The sequence below is a fragment of the Chamaea fasciata genome, unplaced genomic scaffold (genome assembly GCF_029207755.1).
Source record: "Chamaea fasciata isolate MVZ Bird 193981 ecotype frontalis unplaced genomic scaffold, bChaFas1.0.hap1 SCAF_3, whole genome shotgun sequence".
Lineage (NCBI taxonomy): Eukaryota > Metazoa > Chordata > Aves > Passeriformes > Sylviidae > Chamaea > Chamaea fasciata.
Window position 1 is genome coordinate 3,014,544 of NW_027094088.1, and position 20,913 is coordinate 3,035,456.

General features: G+C 49.4%; 1 protein-coding gene across 2 annotated transcripts in view; it reads left to right on the forward strand.

The window, feature by feature from the left end:
* Nucleotides 1-11,441: 11,441 nt before the first annotated feature.
* Nucleotides 11,442-20,913, forward strand: part of MEIS1 (Meis homeobox 1) — a 108,598-nt gene continuing 99,126 nt past the window's right edge. Inside the window, exons 1-6 of one of the 2 annotated variants that reach the window (XM_066177754.1) lie at nt 11,442-12,053; nt 13,735-13,961; nt 15,576-15,717; nt 16,286-16,336; nt 17,185-17,235; nt 18,689-18,835. In XM_066177754.1, coding sequence (XP_066033851.1) covers nt 12,042-12,053; nt 13,735-13,961; nt 15,576-15,717; nt 16,286-16,336; nt 17,185-17,235; nt 18,689-18,835 — 630 coding nt within the window. In that variant the 5' untranslated portion in view covers nt 11,442-12,041. Of the gene's footprint in view, nt 12,054-12,126; nt 12,353-13,734; nt 13,962-15,575; nt 15,718-16,285; nt 16,337-17,184; nt 17,236-18,688; nt 18,836-20,913 lie in introns of those variants that run through there. The other variant, XM_066177753.1, reaches the window with a different exon arrangement.

Genomic DNA, 20,913 nt, shown 5'->3' on the forward strand with positions numbered 1-20,913 from the left:
TGATTCTGGAGCTCAAATTATCTTTGTTCCAGACCTTTGTTCCCATCATGAAAGCTTGCACCTTCTTTTTTTGGCAAGGGAACAGTTCTACCAGTGATCCCAGTGGTATTTGATAACCCATCATTTCTCTGGGTCTAGAGGGGAAAAAGAAAACCTGAATAATAAAACCCGGCCACTGTGTCAATACAGTCAAATACTTCCAGGGGTTGTTTCATAGCTTCCCCCTCTGGGGTTAACTCTTTATGGCAGCAGAACTAAATTACGGGCTCGACAGCAAAGAAAACCAATCAAAAAAAGACAGTGTCAAAATTAATTCAGGTTATCCACTCCTGCAGGTGAGAAGCTGGTGGGCTTTGCATGGGAAGGAGGATGGTGGCATGGGTACAAGTGCCAGTGGACATCTGGCATGCACATGGATTCAGGATACCACAGCAAACCTCTTGGGAAATGGTTGGGAAGTGAAGAACTGAGCACGCAGGGAAGGTACTTCCCTGATGCTTCAAATGTATTTTATTTCAAACTGTTTTCCACAGCTTGTCTGGAGGTTGGAATAGTCCTCCTTGTGGGAGGACTTGAAGGTTTAAAGAAAACACAAAGTCAGCTGGCTGCAAAAAGTCTCCTCCTTCTTCCCTTCCTTCCTTCCTTCCTTTGAAGATGATTTGATATAGCCGTTATAAGTACTTGAAAGGGAAAAACTTAGAAAAGTGGAGGTAATATTTTGGGCTGAAGCCCCTTATTTTTCTGCTAGACAACTTCCGTGCTTATTTGGTTCGGGAAAATAACTTCACAAACACATGCAGAGTCTCAAGATATAAATATATAATAGAAAAATGAATTTTTCTAACATGAAGGCTGCCCACTTCAGCTCCTTGGAGCAGCCATTGAGAGCTGAGATTTATTGGGGGCTGAAGGATGTGCAGGCTGAATTGCCTTAGGTGCTGAGACTGAGTCTGATTTCCAGCATCACTGAGATCCATCTGCTTCGACTGTCTTCACCCAGACCTGCTGGAGCTAAACACCATTCATAATCAGGGCCCAGCTGGTCTCTAGAAAAAGCCCTTTTCCAAGCATAAAAATTATTTGAAATGTAATTTTGGGTTCCCTTTTCTAAAATACAGAGATAAACTGCTCTATGGACACTTACTTTGATTTAACCTGATCTTAATTTTGGTGATGAGGGATTAATTGGAGCTAAACAAACAGAAGGTGCTCGTAAATTAAAATTTAAAGTTTGGGGGGTTTTTAATTCTGGGTTCACCTTAGCTAGGTTAAGAATTCATCCGGCATATTTTTATGTCAGCTAGTTTTGTCTGGAAAACCTGTGGGTCTGTTTGTGCTGGCTCATTGGGCATGGATTGTAAATGGATTTCATTTTGATCAAAGGGGAAGTGTGATTCTCAGCCTGCTGGAGAGGGACCCCCGAGGTGACATCAGCCAAGGGAAGAGTCACCAAAGGCAGCAAATGTGTCACAGAAGAACTTCAAAGCAGGATCCACAGGCAACCTTGGCCAGGAGCAGGGAACAGATCCAAGGGAAAACATGAGGCAGGCTGGCTTGGCATCCTAAACAAAATCTATATTAAGAGGCAGGCAGGTAAGAGGAACTTTATGAAAAGCACTGGAAAGTGGAAAGAGGGAATGGAATAAACTACATGCCCAGAGCAGCAAATGGTCCCGTGATGGAGTTTCTTAGGAGGTCTCTTACTCGTAACACTGGGGTTCTTAACACATTTATGAGGTAAAGTTCCTCTGAGAGCTGGTGCTTGGTTTTTGTAGTCTCGGTGTGTGTTTGGAGGAACACACAAACCCGTTGGGCAGTGAAAAAGCAATCAGTGGAAGTGAAACACTGCCACTTTTGGAGAGTGCTGTGTGGCACACAGCTCTGGGAAGAAACACCTGAGTCAAGAAGGGAAGAGATGCTTTTGAGTGGCCCCTCGGGGAGGAGCCTGGCCCTGCATCCCACAGACCAGAAGGAAAAATGAGGTGCTTACCTGCCTCCTGACCCAACAAGGACAATGAAGGTGACATAAAGGATGTCTAGTGAAGTGATGGATCTCAGCCAACATGATGCCAGTAAGAAAATATTTGGGATAATTGCAGCTCTTCTGAAAAAAAAAAAAAATGTGAAGAGAACTGCAAGTATATACAACTGCTGTAAAAGCCTCTGGTGTGGAGACACTCAGAAAGGGGAAGAATATTGCTCACAAGTTTGTCACACCAGCAGGGAGGAGGAGGAGGAGGTGGCATCCCCAGGTATGGAAACCCAGGGCAGAAAGCGGAATCTGAACTGTGTTGTGAAGTCAGAGGGTGGAGCTTTCCCCCTGAGTTACAGACCCAACATGTGCTTCTAATAGAGAAACTAAAGCAGAAGCTAGAGTTACTGCGAGGCTGAGTGTACTAATGAATCAAATTGTCTCTACACGACTTCAAAGGCTTTGGGAAGAGGCAAGAATAACTAGAAATGTAACACTAATGGTAAGGACAGTGTGGCTGGCACTGGTTAAACCCAGCAAGGGTCTCTTCATCAGCAGAGAGCTGAACTATATATGGAAAAGTAGGAAAAAAGGATCTGGTGGTGCTGCACAGCAGAGGAGAGGGAGCAGCTGTGTCCTCAAGTTTGGTGACAGCACAAGCAAGGCAGAATGGGCTGGGTACAAAAATTAGGTGAGCAGTGCAGTAATAAAATTTGAAGGGGATCCAAGTAAGAGGTGTTTCAAATAGTAGCAAGGACAGGAAAATAATAGAAAGGGTTACAACTGATCAGCAATATAGACAACTACAATAAACTTCAACTTGGAAGCATAAAAGGAAAAAATATGATCTTGGATGATATCGGCAAAAATAATTTAAAGCAAGATGTTCTGGGGGGGGGGGGGGGATACCTGGGTAAGGTCCAAAGTTTCTGTTTCTGAGTTAATGAAGAGAGGGGTGGGAACAGCTTGTCTTCCAGCAGAGGCTCAAGAGGCAAAAGCATCTTGCCTTTGCTTCTTGCACCATCACGGGGGTTTTTTTGGTGGAGGCCCTTGAAAACTTTCTGTGTTCCAAGTGCTCTGTCATGGAATGAGGATTTCCTGTCGAGCACACATGCTTATAAGATGTTCAGCTGCTACAGTGGCACCCTCCAAACCACGAGCTGTCACATACTATTTGGGTGAGTGGTCCTGTTTCAGAGGACGCACTTGAGGAAGATCAAACCGAGAGAGACGTTAGAAATGGAGAGGGGGACTGAAGTAATAGATGGTTTGGTGCATCTGCTTGGTATCTCATAAACTTAACTCTGTTCTGATCATGTTTGCATCTGCAGAGCCATAAAAGTAGTGTTTTGAGGCAAGAAGAGGGCTGAGGCGAAGAACTCAGTGTCTACAAGACTGCTTGGGTGGGTAGAGCCTTCTGACAAGCTTTGATTAGCTCCACCACAGCGGGATTCGGAGCTGCTTTGGTCATGTCTACGTGTGCTGGGATGCGTGTCTGCCTCCAGACACAGCCCTTCTCAAAACATGACTTAGGAACGTGATCCCAGTGACTTGCAGTAAGAGTTGGCTGGTAGGCACCTCCTAAAGTGGGACCTAATGTCCACATTCACTGAAGGTGGGCTTATATCTCCTGCAGAAATTAGGTGCCAAATTTTCAGTGGACTGTGGTCACTGTTGTGTTGAGAGAAGAGACAAAACACCTTCAGAAACCTGAAGTGGAACGTTGAAGGTGGGATAGTGCTCCTCAAAGCCCTCTTAGCTAAAAGAGAGTACTCAATTGATCTAAATCCTGCTGAATGCGAGGAAACTGCTTTGCAGGAGGGCTGAGTGGATGATTCTATGAGATGTTTCTTTGGTTCCACGTAAAAAGTTCTTCCTTTCCAGAGTCTGGATGTCCATCTGGTTTCATGTCTTCTTCCCACAATTAAGTTGAGGATAAGAGCAGGAAAGCATGTTTTTTTCAAAGAGTAATTACAGCTTTTCAAGCAAAGCTAGCATCCTCTAGGTAAAAACAGTGCCCTAGTGGGGTAAGCTGGAAGCAAACATTCTCTTGATAAATCTTGGTGGGATTATTCTGACTGCAGCTTCCTCTTGACAGCTGCAGATCACAGCAGACCTTTAACCAAGACACAGAAAGTGAACTGTTACCATCATGTCATTGTGAAGGATGCTTAGGATCCCTGGATCATTGGAGTTTCCCATCTGAACCTGATGCCTGGCCCAGTCCCTGAGCTTCTCTGTCCCTTCCCTGCGGACCTGCCAGGCCAGTTCAGGGGCCACGCCAGGGTGAGGGGCTGTCCCCACCGTGGCTGCAGGGCTGTGGAGGAGGAGATGCTGCTGCTGCTGCCTGGTGGGAGGCCCAGGGCTCGGGAGGCAGCTCCTGGCTCTGGGGCCCCGCCGAGGGGGTGCTCGCTCCGCTTTGGAGGAAAGTGCAGCTTTCACTGCCTCCCTCCCCGATTCCCCTCCTTCTCTCCTTCACTTTTTTCCCCCCTTTCCCCTGCCTGCTTCTCACAGCTGCTGCCTTGGGGATGCAGCCTTGGTGAGGGAGGAAAGAGGCTCAGGGGTGAGGGCAGCTGCCTCTGCAGGATGGAGAGGGGAGGCAGTGGGATGAACACACCCATCCCTGGAGGCAAAGCCCGGCTCTCTGCTTTGGGGGGCACTGCTGTGAGTGGGGAGGCGTGGGGGAAAGGGGAGTGCCACGTTTGAGCTCCTCTGCTCCAAGGGAGGTTTTAAAAGTGGTTAACAGGTTGGGTTTTCCCTAAGCTGTCCTTAGGGCAGTCCTTAGAGCATTGTGCATGCACACACACACGTACCCACAGAGGCTTTTCGCACAGCTGGCCAAAAAACGTCCACGGGAGCTCAGAGAGACACACATTTCCATGCAGCCACCTCTCAGACCCCAAAGGGAATGACAGCTACCCATCCTGCTGCCACCCACGCTTCTGCAGCTCCTCTCTGCTTCCCTGCACTCGTGTGTGCCAAACTGGACCCAAACGGCTCAGAGTTGAGCCACTTGTGCCCAAAGAAAGGCAACAAAATGAAGGAGCAAGAGCAACTGGAAGCTCTTTTTTCAGCTCCCCCCACTCCCGCATTTTCATTTTTTTTTTTTTCTTTCTTTCTTTCCGAGAGGATTGTTTGCGGGTGGAAGAGAGGGATGTTTAAACAGCTCCGCAGATCCATTTAGCAAAGTCAATATGCAATTATGCAAAAGCCTGTGATAATACAGCCCCTGATGCAGATAGCAGCGGTCGGAGCTGTCCTGGGGGGACCCGCGGTTAGCTTGTAACTCTCGGGACGGGGATTTGCAGGGACCCTGACACCCTCCCCTGCCTCCCCGGCCCCTTCCAGCCCAGCTCAGCTCGGTGCCATCGGGCTGGAGGGGCTGGGGATCCCGGGAAAGCTCCGAGCCCCGTCCCGCACCGCGCTGCCGGGCACATTGCTTCTTATTTCCCTTTGTTTTTCCTAATTTACCAATCCTAATTGATGTGCACCCGATTTTTCCTGGATGGTGGCGTTTGCGGGAAGCCCCACCCGAGAGTTCCGAGGCTGCAGAGAGCTCCGGGTTCCCTCCCGTCCCACCGGGATAAATAGCCCCAGATCGCCGCTCTGATGAATGCCCGTCCGCTGCCATCGGCACCAGGGGCACGCCGAAATAATGCCGAAAAAATGGGCTCCTTAGCCCAGCCGCAGATTGACTTGGGTTGTAGGAATAGGAGCAATAGCGAGAAATTAGTTTGGAGGGAAACGTCAAATCGAAAAGCTCTGACAAAACTCCGCTTTGCCCCAGTTCAGCCGAGGTACTGTCAGACACCAATATTCAGTGCTGTGTCGCTTCAAATCGAGGTTTTATTTGCTTACTCGCTAATTTGCCTCTTGTACAATGTTGCGAGCATTTTCAGTCTCGTTTGAAAAGGCAAAATACTTCGTTCAACTTTTTAGAAGAGTGGCCTTCGACTTCTGACACCAGGGACACTCAGTCATTTAATTTCTGCTTTCTGTACACTGAAAAAAGTATCCGTAACGCTTTCTTGATAAAAATAAACTAAAATAGAGACAAAAAGATCGGGCAGGTTGTTGTTTCCTTCAAAGACAGCGATTTCACCCGCAGAGATGAACCGGGAGCTGAATTCAGCCCGGCAGAAGTGGGAAAAGCCTCCAGAATAAAAGGAAAAAAGGTATCGAATATTTTAGGCTAATGTCACCCTCTGTTGAACTCTGGCAAGCGGCTCTGAAGGCAGAGAGCTGCAGGAGCTGGTGTGCCACAAGTGGCAGGAGGGTTTGCTTCTACCTTCATTTAACCCATTAAAAGAAAGCCCCACCATTGTTCGGCGACGTGGGTGTCTCCGTCTTTTTAGGCGACGTGCGGGCACATGTGCGGACAGAGAATGGGCGCTCAGAGGTCTCTGCTTTAAAACATTCCTTGGAGTTCACGTAGACCACTAGATTTTTATCTGCGTGTCCAGCCGGCTGCTGACACTGCCTGTAAATGCGACAAAGACTTCGCCTTTCGCAGCCCTTCCTGCGGCTCTTGCCTCGTAAAAATCGAGGGCTTGTGTTAGAAGTTTTGGGTGCTTTTTTTTTAAACGAAACAAAAAACTTTCCCCCCCTCTTTTTTAAAGAAAGAAAGAAAGAAAACCCCAACAAAACTCTTATTGGGGTTTGTATTTTTGAGGAGAGCGTTCCAGGCGCCACGGGAGCGGAGAAGCAAGTGGGCAGGGAGAGAAGGGAATCACCCAGCTAGGCTGCGTCCGCCTGGGAGCACCCCGGGCACGGGCGAAAAGGTTCGGGATCTTAAAAACAGCAACGTCATTGCTTCCTCTAAGCCGAGACTAAGGCTGGGCCGGCGTAAACTCCCCTCCTGCTGCTCCAGCAAGGACTGGCATCAAAGTGATCGTCTCCGCTGCCCTCCGAGAGCATCATCGGGATGGGAGCTGCCCGCTTTGGGATCTCCCTCTGCCCACAGGTTGCAGCCGGTGGCGGGGGAGAAGTTTTTGAACCATTTTTAAATACTTTTCCCTTCTTTTCTGAAAGAAAAAAAGAAAAAAAAATCCTTTTTTCGACATATTTAGCTGATGTCCAACTGCCTCGCAGGGGTAAACTCAAACCATCTTTACCACATCACTGCTCCACGGTCAGTAAAATCCTAAACACTTAAAAGTGGAATTTTAATGCAATTATACAGGTGTGGCCCAAGGAAAAAAAAAATAAGTGTCTCTACGACTTTTCTGTCTCTGGTCGCTATTCTTCTACTGAGCAATTGGGCGTCCCCGACCTCTCCAAATTGCCGAAAACTGGACTTTTCTCTCGCAGAAAATTTGGAAGCGTTTCTGGCTGTAGTTTTCCCGTCTCCCAGTAGACGGCACAACAGCTCAATCCTTGGGATGCGGAGCAGCCCAGCGGCTTTTTTTTTTTTCCCTTTTTCTTTTTAATTAAGCAGACACAGTTTTATCCAGCGATTTCTTTTATTGTTATTATTATTTAATTCAACGAGAAGTATAGGAATACCGGCAGGAAAGAAAGAAGGTTTGGCATAGACAGGGAGTACAGAAGTGCCGGGGGGAGAACGGGATAAAGGCAGGGATCGTCGCGAACCCCGGCGCGGAGCAGCGTCTCCAAATTAACTCAAATGAACTTGTAGAACCTAAATCCTGTAAGGAAAAGACCCTCAGCAACCCCAACGCCATGGTGCTGCCGGCTCAGGGGAGTTAACGTACGGGTTTTAGGGTGAAATTTTCTATTCGTGATGTGAAATAGGAAGGGCAAAGGCTCAGGTCGGCTCTGCGCTGCCTTGCCCGGGCTACCCCGAGGTGTCACCGCGGGGAAAACCTGGCAGCCGTCGCAACTTTTGTCCCTGAAAGACTCCTTTTGTGTGCCGGGTGCCTTCACTGCCGCCGCCGGCACTGCTGTCACCGTCGAAGTCTCGAAAATCCCGGCCGGTAACTCATTTCCCAGTTAATTTTATTTAAGAAAAATAAAAAGAGAGAGAGAAGAAAAAAAAAAAATGATAGCGCAGTTTAGAAACTTTTTAAAGACGAGCGTGTAAATTTTATTAGGAAATATTTCACGAAGCCCTTCCGTTTCATGAATCGAACCCTTCCAGAACTTCTGCAAGAGTCGGGGCCGGCCGTGGGGGGAGCGGGCAGTCCCTGCTCCTGTTCCCCGGCCCCCGCGGATTCCCGAGGCACCCAGGGCCCGAGCAGTGCCGGCGGTGAGCTCAGGGCAGCCCCGGCTGACCCCGGGCTGACTCTCCGGTCGGACCCGCCGCTCTTTTGTTTTCTGCATCGGGAGCCGGTAAACAACCACCCCCCCCCCCCAAATCCTGGCTTCATCTGCGCGGCTTAAACTCATTTTATCATCGCCCGCACCCCCCCCCCCCCACCCCCATCCCGATCTGACCTTTAATAGGCTCTAAACAAGTGCGGGTTTCCCCCTCAGCCCCCGTGCCTCTTTTCAGGCTCTGACTTTTCGGGTATCTCCGCACGTATCGTTTCCCCCCCACCCCGCCCCTCTTCCTTATCTGGAAGCATTCCTGGATTATCTCCCGGCCGCCTTTCTTCTGCGGTTTCTTGTTTGTTTCGCTCTTCTGGTTGTTCCTATTTCAGTTTTCAAATTTCGGTATTAATGGTGAAAGAGCACACTTGGATGCTAATTCTTCTCCCCCCACCGCTCCCCTCCCAAATCCCTGCTAGGAAGGCGGCAGGGAAGCCAGCTAGAAACCATTTGATTGTTCCTAGGTATGACTAATTCTTTCCTTAAGCTGGGAAATTCAGCCTGATTAAAAGCCTCATTTATTATCCGATAAGCAAATGGACCCAGATTCCACCTTGTGGAGGAGGCTTCCTTGCTCCCCAGACGCCTTTTTTTAATTTTTTTTTTTTTCTTGCCTCAGCTCGGTGGATCCCTTCTCCAAAGGCCCAGCCGCAGTCTGGGGGGGCCGCTGCCCGGCCCTCCGCACCCACTGGACCCCCCTCGCTCTTTCCTTATTGTTTTTTCCCCTATCCGTATTTTCTCCCCCGCCCCTCAGCCTTTCCACAAGCTCAAATAGATCCCCGCAAAGCAGCAAGTTTTTTGGTGAAAAAAAAAACCACCAAAAACAAACCCAAACCAAAAAACAAACCGACCAAAAAAACCCAAACAGAGTTGCTTTCCTAAAAAGGCAGCCGGGCGAGATGCTGCGCGGGTCCCGCTGCAGAGCAGCGCATCCGCCGCGCCAGGGGTTTACCGGGATAGCGCGTTTACTTTTTCCCGTTTAACAGATGATTAATTGCTGTCCGGATTAGCCCTCTTTTATTTTTTTTAAAAAGTTTTCTTTTTTCTTTTCTTTTTTTTTTTTTTTTTTTTTTTTCTGGCCGGCCTCTCACGGGCGGAGGAGCGAGCTGAGCAGTTCCTCGCAGCGAGCCCTAAGAGTAATAACTGTTTGCTAATTGTAAAATCCTTATCCAGGATGAGGTTTGGGCAAACAATTTGTAGGGCTGTAATTACATTGTAAAAGTGTTTCGGGCTGAGTTGCGCTGAATTAAGCTCATAAAGGCCTGGTGGAGACGCTGAAAAAGGGTCTTTTGGGTTTGTTTTTTTTTTTTTTTTTTCTTTTTTTTTTTTTCATGGTGGAGAGTGGGGGGGAAGGAAAAGAGGATGGGAAGAGGAGGAAACGCGTCCTTGGGAGCTGGGTCACAGCAACCCCCTGCAAAGGGACCGCTGCGGTGGGGAATGGTTACCGAGCGCTTTTCCCGGGGGAAATCGCCAGGAAAACGAGCCCCACGCGCCTGGCTCGGGTGGGTGGGGGTCAGTGCATGAAAACATCTCTTACCTGAGCGGTCTGGATTTTCTCTCGCCGAGATTAAAAAGAAAAAAAAAAAAAAAAAAAAAAAGCTGGTCCTAGCGGAAAAAGGGGGCGGGAGAAGGGGGGGATCGGAACGGGTTTCCCCGAAGTTTGAGACGTGGCGGCGGGGGCCGAGCCGCTGCCCGGGGGTCCGGGCAGCAGCCGAGCCGCATCCCCAGTGCCCCAGGGGATTTACCGGAGGAACCCCCCCGGTCACTGTCGGTACAGCTCAGCCGGGACCGCTGTACCGGGAGCTCTCCTTCTGCCGCCCCGCTGCCCGGGCGGAAGATGCGATAGTGTCGGGGCAGCGGTCCCCGCAAGTGCTCGGAGCAGCCCGGCCCGCAGGTTGGTGAGGAAGAAGGGGCACGGCGACTTCTCCGCTCCCGGTCCGGCGGGCACCGGCGGGGCTGCGGGGAGGGACGGCTGTGCTTTTGAACGCAAAAGGGAGCGGACCCCCGGCCCGGCGGATGGAGGCACCGGCGGGGGGCGGGGGGGGGGATCGCTCGGCGCAGGACAGCGCGCCCGCGAAGCCGGGCGGAGGGGATGGGGATAGGGATGGGAATAAGGATGGGGACGGGCACAGCGACGGACGGGAACGGGGATGGGAATGGGGGGGCGCGCCCCCCCCCCGGCGCGCCGGTCCGAGCCCCGCTTCCCGCCCGGACCAATGGGGGCGCGGCGCGGGGCGGCGAGGCGCTGATTGGTCGGCGGCGGCGCGGCGGCGGCGGCCGGGGGCCGGGTGAGCTCACTCGGCCGGCGGCCGCGGGGGGAGCCGCCGGGGAGTGGGGGGGGGGGCGCCCGGCGAGGCGGGCGGCGGAGCGAGGGGCGGGCGGCGGCGCGACCCCGGGGCGCTGCGCGGGCGCTGCGCGGGGCGGCGGCGCCGCCAGACAAAGGCGACGGGAGCGCCCCCTCGGCCGCCCGGGGGGGGGAGCTGGACTCGCCGTCCCGCGGACGCGCATGGCGGGGGGGGGGGGGGGGGGGAGGCGCGGAGGGCAGGGCCGGGAGGGGGCGGTGTGTCCAAGCCGCGGCGCTGCGCGGGCGCGGGGCGGGCGGCGCGCCCCCCTGCGCCGGTGGCGGAGTTGCTGCCGCCCAGCGCATTGTGTAAGACGCGACCTGTTATGGCCACCACTACTTCCGGGTTCCCGCAGTCTGCTCCAGCCCGGCGCTGCGCTGCGCTCGGGCGGAGCGGCGGCGGCGGCGGCGGCGGCGGCGGACGGACGGCAGCGCTCGGACCGCGGCGGCGGCGGCGGCGGCGGCGGCGGCGGCAGCGCCTCCCCCCCTCCCCGCCTTCCCCCCCCCCCTCCTCCCGCCATCCCGCCCCGCTGCCCTTCCTCCCGCGCCCGCCCCGCACGGCACCCGCGCCCGGCCCGCCTCCGCCAGCCTCGCCCGGCGGCCGCGCAGGGGCAGAGCGAGCCGGCGCCGGCGAGGAATTAGGAGCGATCCGAGGAGGAGCGAAAAAAAAAAGCCCCCCATCATCATCATCATCATCATAATAACCATAATAAAAGGAGAGCCGGCGCGTTAGCGAGCCTTTTTAATTTTTAATTTTTTTCTCCCCCCTTCCTTCTCCTCCTCCCTCGATTTTAAAATTTTTTTTTCCTAAATTTTTTTATTCTTTTTTTTTTCCTTTTTTTTTTTTTTTTTTTTTTTTTTTTTTTTTTTTGGGTGAGCGCACTCGAAAATTAACATTCGCGGTGTCCTGCGCGGTGGGAGCACACGCAGCGGATCATCATCAGTCATTCACCACCTTGACAACCTCGCCTGTGATTGACAGCCGGAGTGGCAAAAAGCCATGAGACTTGGTAGTTGGGTTTGAGGGGCACTTTAAAAAAAAAAAAAAAAAAAAAAAAAAGAGAGAGAGAGAGAGAGAGAAAAAACTGATTTGGGGAAAGGATATTTGCTTTCGCCCCGCTGCTGTCTTGGAAACGAGAGGGGGAGAGTAAGAGAGAGAGAGACAGGGAGAGAGGGAAGAAAGAAAGAAAAAAGAAGGAAGGAAGGAGGGAGAGTTGATTTTTTTTTTCTTTTTCTTCTAATTTTTTTTTCTCCTTTTTTAATGCTGAGTTACCGTATCGCTTCGCTGAGATCCAGCAAGCCGAAGATTTTACTCGATTGCTTCCACTGCTGGAGACGCTGAGGGATTTTTGCCTTTTTTTGGGGGTGAGGGGGGGGGAACTTCGTGTTTCTTTCTTTTCACACTGGCCTTAAAGAGGATATATTAGAAGTTGAAGTAGGAAGGGAGCAAGCAGGCCGATGGCGCAAAGGGTACGTATGATTAAAAAAAAAATGGATTTCAAATGTGAAATAATATTGAAACGTGGCTGACAGAGACGCTGCAAAAAAAAAAAGTTTCTTTTTTTTCTTTTTTTTTCTTTTTTTTTTTTTTTCCCCCTCTCCTTTTCGGAGTAGGGGCACAAAGCGGTGTCCTGCAGCGGGAGGATTTATCAGTTGTACTTGTAGGCTTAAAACCTGTGTATATTGCTATTTTCTTGATTCTTTTACTCCCCATCCCGGAGCTCTCAGGGAAGAGGCGAGCTTTCTATACATTAATGACATGCAGGCATGTAAGTGAATATGTCCGAGCCTCTGTATTTGTTGGTTTTGTAGCTCTAGTCCTACCAGTGTCTTTTTAAAAAATCACCAGTGCTTGAAATATTTGAATGTGTGCATGTCTCTGAGCATTTTGCTGTGTTAGTGATGATATACCGCTTCACTTTCAGAAGATAAGTTCTGGCTTGGAGTAAGCACAACTTTTTTTTTTTTTTTTCTTTTTTTACCTCCTTTTTTTTTCTCATCTCTCTTTTATATATACATATATATATATATTCTGTCCCAAAGGGTGCAGTGCAGTGGGTAAACCCCCCACTCTTTTAGAAAGAGACTTTAATTTGAATTGGAGGTTAGCAGCATTCACTGCCATGTGTATTGTTGTTTCTATTTTGGGTGCGATTTTTTTTTTTTTTCTTCTGACTACCTCCTAAAATGAAGTTTTGAGAAAAAAAAAATCATCTGTAGTCGGGTGAACAGGGATTTGGGGAAGGAGAAAAGCCCTGGAAAGACGTTTTCTTGCTTAATTTGCCTGCCGCCGTCCGAGAGCTGGTTGGGAAAGAAAGTTCCTCTGCTGACAACTTGCCTTATACTCTTTCGGTCCAAGCAAGTGTCAGGGATCTTTAAAAGTGTTTATTCACACCTTCGCTTTTAATAGATGAAAAGTGGCCGTTTCCCCCGCTGCCTGGGAACCGCGGTAGCTTTCGGTCCTTAATCTTTAACAAAGAAAACCCTTTAAAAAAAAAAAAAAAAGGCATTCCCAAAATCCCGAGAGCCCGGGCGAACGTTTCCAGCTTTTCGGCTTTAAAAGTTGCACTCGCGTGGAATCGCTGGAAATCCGCAAAATCGCTCCTTCTCCTTTTCGGTCCTGTTTTGTTTTGTTTACCGCTGCTGAAGTTTTTTTGGGGGGGTTGTTTGTTTTTTTTTTTTTTTTTTTTCGCATCCTCGCTGGGGTGAAGGTACCTGACTTCTTATCAGCGAGGGGGAAAAAAAAAAAAAAAAGTTTAGCGGAGGGAAATTTGGACTCCGGGAACCGCTTCCATTCACGGAGTGGTGGTGGGTGGGTGAGGTGGGGGGAGGCTGGGAACTTTGGGGATTGGGTTTTGTTTTTTTTCCCCCCCCCCCACTTTTATTTGCTATTATTATTAATGTTGGTGGTGGTAGCAGCAGTATTAGTGTTGTTGTTGTTCCTCCAGCGCCCCAGACTCGGAGGGTTTGGTGCCGGAGCAGCCGCGGCCCGGCTTTCCCTGGGCGCGCTCGGGGGGGACCGCGGCTCGTCCCCCCGTGGGTGGCGGGGGGGACACAGAGGAACGAACCCTCTGCTCGCATCGCTTCCCCCTCCTCCTCCTCCTCACGCCTGTCCGCTCTCTCTCTCTCTCTCTCTCTCTCTACCCCGCAGTACGACGAGCTGCCCCACTACGGCGGCATGGAGGGGGTGGGCATCCCCACCACCATGTACGGGGACCCCCACGGCGCCCGCCCCATGCAGCCCGTGCACCACCTGAACCACGGGCCGCCGCTGCACTCGCACCAGTACCCGCACGCCGCCCACGCCAACGCCATGCCCCCCGCCATGGGAGCCTCCGTCAACGACGCCCTCAAGAGAGATAAAGATGCCATCTACGGGTAAGGCTGGCCGCGCAAGGGTTTCCGCGCGAGCTGCGCGGAAAACAAGCAAGCAAACAAAAAAATAGGGGGGCCGCGGTTCTGCGTTGCGGTGGTTTAAAGGGAGGATGGCGGGGGCGGAGGGTTGGGGTACCCCCCTGGCGTGGGGAGATGCGTGGGTTCGGGGGGGAAGAAAGGCGGCTGGCATCACGGCGGGAGGAGGAGGAGGGAAATAATATTCCCAGGGCACAACCTGCGCCGGGTGGTGAATCTCTGCGCGGAGTTTTGGGAGCAGGGAGAGTTTGGAGAGCTTCGCCCAACTTTCCACCTTGTTCGTCTTTCCTTGCGCTGCTTCTCTCTTTCCTCTTCAAGGGCTGCTTCCCTCAGCTCTTTTTATTTTTAAATTTTCTTCTCATTTTCTCTTCTTTTAAATTATTTTTTAAACCTTTTATCCGACAGCACTGAATGTTTCTCGGTGTGGCAACTTGTAAAGCAGTTTCTAGGCCGTTGCGATGGGAGCTGCCGGGGTTATTACGCTGGGCGCAGATGCTTTTTAAATGTATCTGCCCAGCTGGAGTTTGAAGGGAAGTTTAAGAGCCTTTAAAAATCACTCTCAGGACAGTGAGGAGAAGGGGGGAGGAAAATAAAATTCGTGGAGTTCGGTTCCTTTATCGGTTTATCAGAAATCTGAAGGGTTGGTTAAAAGTCGGTGGTGTACCATAGCCAGAAGGAAGAAAAAAAAAGTATGAAGCCCTGGGAGAGGCAAAAAAACCACCCCACAACTCCCTGTTATAAATATACATACATATACGTGCGTGTGTGTGCACCCACGCTTATTTATTTATTTAAATTATTAAACGGGCGAGGGAAGCAGATGCACACGCCGCCTTTCTCTCCCGGGGAGGCTGTTCCAAGCTGGGATTGCCCAGGAGCACCTGGTTCCCCCCGCGGGTCGGCGGCTGCGGAGCCCCGGGGGGCGCAGGGCTGGGCAGGCCGTGGGGAGGGAGACAGCCCGGCTTGGCCAGCGCCTCGGAGCTGTGTTGGCTGTGGGTTTAAGGGCTTTTTCCTCCTATTTTTTTTTTCCCCATTTGGATGGGGATCGTTCCTTTTTTTTTTTTTTTTTTTCCTGTTTTTCTGTTGGTTTGGGTTTATTTTTTTCCCCCTCCCCCCTTTCACTCCCAGCAGCTCCTCCAGCAGAAAGCGGGAATTAAAAGCACGACAGAGGCAGAAAAGCGTATGCCCAGGGATTTTCATTTTTTGCTTCTATTTTTTTTTTTTTTTTTTCCTAAAGACAAGGAAAGTTAATTCAAAATGGCTGCTGGAACCGGCTTGGGTTTTATATTCTTGGCTTGTCCTGAGGTTGTATTAACAATATCTGCGGGCAGACAGTGCCGAAAAGGCCGGAGAGATGCCGGGCTGCCGGGCAGGCTGGCTTTGGGAAGGGGCCGGGACGCTGCGGGAGGTGGCGGGGGGTACCCGAGCCCCCTCTGGGGGTGCCCCCTTCCCCATGCACGCTGCTGTGGGACTAACTATTGTTGTGTTCGGGCTGGGGTTTTTTTGTTTTGTTTTGTTTTGTTTCGTTATGATATTTTTTTTCCCCCCCTCTGTGTGTGTGACTATTGTATTTTCTTTCAGACACCCCCTGTTCCCTCTTTTAGCACTGATTTTTGAGAAATGTGAATTAGCTACATGCACACCCAGGGAGCCCGGGGTAGCGGGAGGCGATGTTTGCTCCTCTGAGTCTTTCAATGAAGACATAGCAGTGTTCGCCAAACAGGTCAGCAAAACCGGGTTGAAAACAGTAAAAGAAAAAAAATAAAAAAAAAGAAAAAAGAGGGAAAAAAAAATCGTATCGAGAAAAACAAGTCACTGTTGAGATAAAGATGCGCGTTTCCCCCTCCCCCCTCTCTTACTGGAAGAGGAAAAAAAAAAAAAACACAACCAAAAACCAAAACAGAAAAAAATCCCCCAAACCCCAACCAAAACAAAACGTGAGAAAAGAAAACCATTATCAGGAAATCTTGGCATTTACTACCCCCTCTTAAGGAATGGATAAAGTAGAGCGGGTTGTGCCCGGCCGGGAGTTTCGCTGCGCGGCTCCCGGCAGCCGGGACGGGCTCTGCCGGGGAAGCTCCGTAGGTATTTTTCAGTGTATTTGATTCACTTGCTCAAGTGTTTGGCTGATGTACTAAATCCAGCAGTCAGGGCTTTGCACGGAAGGTTACATAATGGACCCGACAGTGTAATGAAGCAAGAAATAATAACGTCTGCTTTTTCTGCTTCCATATTTCAAATCGTTTTTATTATTATTTTTTTCCCCCTTTCCTCCCCTTTCTTATATTTAGATCCGAGCAGAGAAACCCCTCTTTTCCTCTAATCCTGAACTGGATAACTTGGTAAGAGTTAACACTTCTTCCTCTCCCCACCCCCACCCTCCCTTCCCTTCCCATTTATTTATTATTTTTTTTAAAAAAACCTTCTGTGTCATCTGGAGAGGTGCTTTGGTGGTGCCAAATTACAAATTTCTCACGTGGATTTTTAAAAAATTATAATTGTTACGATGATGACTTTCTTTACATTCACGAGTAAATACGGTGTGGTAATTGCTTGGAAGTAAAAAAAAAAAAAATCCCATAAGGAGATACATAAAGGAAAACCCCATCCAAAGAGGAGCTGGCGGGCTTGATGGTGAGCTCGCCTTGCCCGAGAGGAGCGTGGATTTATCCCCGCTGTAACCAGCCCCTCCACGCACCTTTTAAGCAGCTCGATGGGAAACATAGAGGATTACAATGGCTGGAGATGCATCAGTGGCAAATTCACTGCAAGCGAGGTCGTTTCTCTCTTTCTTCCCTTCCCCCGTTAAGGATAAATATTTTGCCTCCGCTGTAGGAGCCCTGCTCCTGCTTCCACAAAGCGAGGAGCCAGTGATGGTGTTTAGAGGGTGGTTGTTGTTGTTGTTTGTTTGTTTGTTTTTTTAAAGATATGTTTATGATCCGTATAATTCAGTTGCTTGGTCGCAATTGGGATTTTTTTTTTTTTTTTTGTTAACTCTAGATCGCTTCTCGTTAAACAGCGCACAAAGCCACCGCTATTAAGTTTTAGTGTTATTGCCATAAATCAAAACAACTTTTTATTTACTACTAGAGAAAAGTCAAGCTCTACAAAGTGCGGCCGGGGTGGCTGTGGGAAATATCCCCCAAATCCAGGAATGAGATTAATGCTGGTGTTGTTTGTGTCTTTGCAGATGATTCAAGCCATACAAGTATTAAGGTTTCATCTGTTGGAATTAGAGAAGGTAATTTTTGTGTCTCTCTCTCCCTCTCCCTCCCTCTCTCTCTCTACCTTCCCCCCCTCCTCATTTCTTCCTCCTCCGTTTCAGTACTGCTGAAGTTCAGGGTTCTGGTAAATTTGCATAAATGTCTTTCTTTCTGGTAATTAGTGTCAAGACCAATCTTGGCGTCCATTTCTCTTCGCAGTTTAATTACAATTTCAGCCTCTAAAACCGAGCTCTCGAACGCCCAGGCCTTGTGTTCATTGTAATACTTTGCTGGCTTTGTATAAATAGTTGCAGTTCTGTGGTGCCGCAGATGAGACTTGAAATGGTTAGTTCAGTCAAAGCCCCCTGATACTGTGATTAAAAAAAAAAAATAGGTATTGTGTTTTTTCTTGGTGATGGTGAAGAAGAGACTTCGGTTTGCAGTTAGTTGGAAGGGGGAATCTTTCTTTTTTTTTTTTAATTTTTTTTTTTTAAGAGCCATCTGCAGGTCAGGCTCAGGGCGCGGATTGTCCTGTAACATTTTGCAGAGACAAAGCAGAGTTGATAGTTCTGCCTGTCTCTTGTTCCTGGGAATATTGTACACCTCTGAGCAGAAGAAAGAGATTGCAGGCTAAATGCAGGATTTTTTTTTGTTGGCTGTTTTAGAAATCTTAGGAGGGAGAAGGCTAATTTCTAAGCAGGCGGTGTCATCCGAGCTCACGTTAAATTGGAAGTGCGCTCTGGGTTTCCTGAGGATTTTTTACGTGTCATTGATAGCTGGCCTAGAAGAGAATTCCCTTTCTCCTAAAAATAAACATTTTGAGAGGTTTTTAAATAGTTGAAAAGTTTCTCGTGAGCCTCAGTCACTTTATCTAACCAGAACTGTCAGGTTGTTCTCGCTCTACCGAAATGTGTTAAAATCTGCCCATTAATAAAGGCAGCTCAGGTACAAGTCTATCAGAGCAACTGGGGATTTCAGGGCATGGATGCCTATAATGTATTTCAGCCCAGTGCATGTGGATTTTTTTTTCTTTTTAATCCTTTTTTCTGTCCTCATACCCCTTTGGAAAGGGTTTATGATGAAATAACTGGATGAAATTAAATAGTTTACCTTAAATGTCACCCATGCAGGTCACCTCTCTAATGGCCACAGCTCCGGGAGCAGATGAATTTTACACGGGTGTTGAATATGTTGTAGCCTGTGAATCATCTTGTCACTGTCAATTTTCTGGGATATCTCTATTTTGCGAGAAAAGAAAGTTATTCCTAATTCTGGATGCGTCTAGAGGTCTCAGGGGGATAATTGCAGTGTGTTTCCCCTATTTAGGACTTTTGATGTCACAGGGGCGAAGGGGGGAGACTGGTTGCACTTGTCAATTTTACTTACGTATTCCTGATTATATTTTCTTCCTTTTTTTTCCCCCCTCCTTTTCTTTTTTTTTTTCTTTTATCCTCTTTTTTTTCTTTTTTGGTGACCTCCCTCATAACGTAGGTACACGAATTATGTGACAATTTCTGCCACCGGTATATTAGCTGTTTGAAAGGAAAAATGCCTATCGATTTGGTCATAGACGATAGAGAGGGCGGATCAAAATCGGACAGTGAAGACATAACAAGATCAGCAAATCTAACGGATCAGGTACGATTCTCCCCAACGGTCTCACATGCTAAAATCTGTATGCAGATCGCTCGCCGGGGTCACTACGCCTCCTTTTTATTATTTGCATATGATTAAGCCCCTTTTAGATAAATTTCCATCGAAATGAAAATTTTTTGAATAATGTGGCTATTATTGCTTCATTAAGGCTTGCTCCCGGATCCGACCTGGCGAGATGAGCTTGTAAAAGCGTCGCCTGCAAACTCGACCTGTTCCTTGTCGCTTTTAATTTTTGTCTTTATTTTATTTACCCTTTCCAATAATAGAGGCGCTATCTGTGAATCAACTGGCTTCTTGGTAGCTTGGGGAAGGAAGGGCTTGGAGTCGTTGACCAAAATAATAATAAAATCCGAGATAGGTGGTCCAGAGAAGACAGAGAGGGTTTGAAATCTAGCAAATACTGGCTATTTTCTTCCCGTCTCTACGGTTCATTAGTCCGTCTTGTCAGTTTTCCTTGGCCGAACGCTTTTAGACTTGAGTGAACATTGCTTTGTGCACGCCTGCCTGCTGCAAACGCGCCCATTTTATTTTACTTAATAGAAGGGGGGAAAAAAAAGGGAGGGGGGAGAAAATAAAATGGGATTCAGGTTTTAAATTTTTCTCCTTGATCTTTCAAGTTTTTGAGCCCTCTCTTTAAAAAAAAAAAAAAAATATATATATATATATAGTCAAAGCCAAAGCCAAGGCAGCGAAGCCTCGCGTGGCTGTGACGGTTGTCCGGGTTTTGTTTGGGATGGGTCAGACCTTTAATGTCGGCTGCAGCGGGGTGGGAAATGCGGGTGAGCTGAGTGGGGAGAGCTGGCTGTCCCCCCTTCCTTCCCTCCTCCTTCCCCTGGGCGCAGACTGGGAATCCTTGCCTTCTCATGGGAGCTAAGGCAGGAGGTGCCCGGATCTAAATTAAGCCCCTGGGTGATGGTAGTGGCTGAGATTTGGCTTTTATTCGAGTTGGGTGAAACGGTGGGGTTTTCCCGGTCCGTTTGTTCTGGACCGAGGGGTAGCAGCGCTCTGCCTGTGGGAGAGGAGACCTCAAGCACACGCACAAAAAAACCCAAATCCCTGCTTAAGCCCACCCCCCCCCCCCCCCGTTATTTCTTCTTTTTGATCAGCTACGTAAATACAGCGTTAGGAGTGATCTGCTCCTGACTCTGGAGGTTTCCTTTTGTTCAAGCAAGGCGCAGCCAAGCAGGCAGGAGTTTCCTCAGCTGCTCTGCTGTTATCGCTGGCACTGTCAGCTGGGAGTTATTTTATAGATCACCGACATGAAGGTGCGTTGCATTGCAGCGTGGGCAGTATCTGAAGTATTTTCTCCTATCTGCCAAAGGCTATCGGTTTGCGACAGGGGAGGCAGGCTTGAAGGAAGGCACGAACTTTTTAAAAAGGGGTTTATGTGCACGTAGGTAGGTCGTTTTGAAGGGATTTTTTTCCCCCTCCACCCAATTTCGCTGCGCAGGGGAAAAGCTTGGCGGAGTGGGTGGAGGGTGGTGCGGCAGGGAGGTACCCGGGACTGGTGAGGATGCTCCTGGGAGCTGCCGGCCCCGCTCAGCAGCGCCTTGGAGCGAGGGGAACCCTCCAGCCAGGGTCTAGCTGAGGGAAGCTCGGCTCGCTGCTGTTGAATAAAAATTGTAATCCAACAAGTCTAACTAGAAAATGGGTTTCTAAAAGCTCTGGAGTGCTGGGTACATAAAGCTATTTGAGCAAATTACAAGAATCGCTCAGGGGCACGAATGAAATCAACACTTTAATTGCCTCCAAAATGAAGATTTATACCCCATTTTCCCAACGAATCATTATTTTATTAAAGTGAAAGCTAAAGAGAGATGAAGCTACACTTTTTTGGGGTTGTCGGGGGGTCGGGTGTGTTTCTCCAGCACCCCCGCGCCCCCCCCTTTTTTGTGTTTCCCGGAGCGCGGAGCTTGCGCCGTCCCCTTTCCCGCACCCCCGGCTTGTGCGAGCCGCGCCCCGGGGCGCTCGGGCTCCGCTCCGGGCACCTTCCCTTCCGCCCCCGCGGGGCTTTGCTTTCCCCCGTTGAAGGGGAAAAGCTGAAAAGAAAAAAAAAAAAA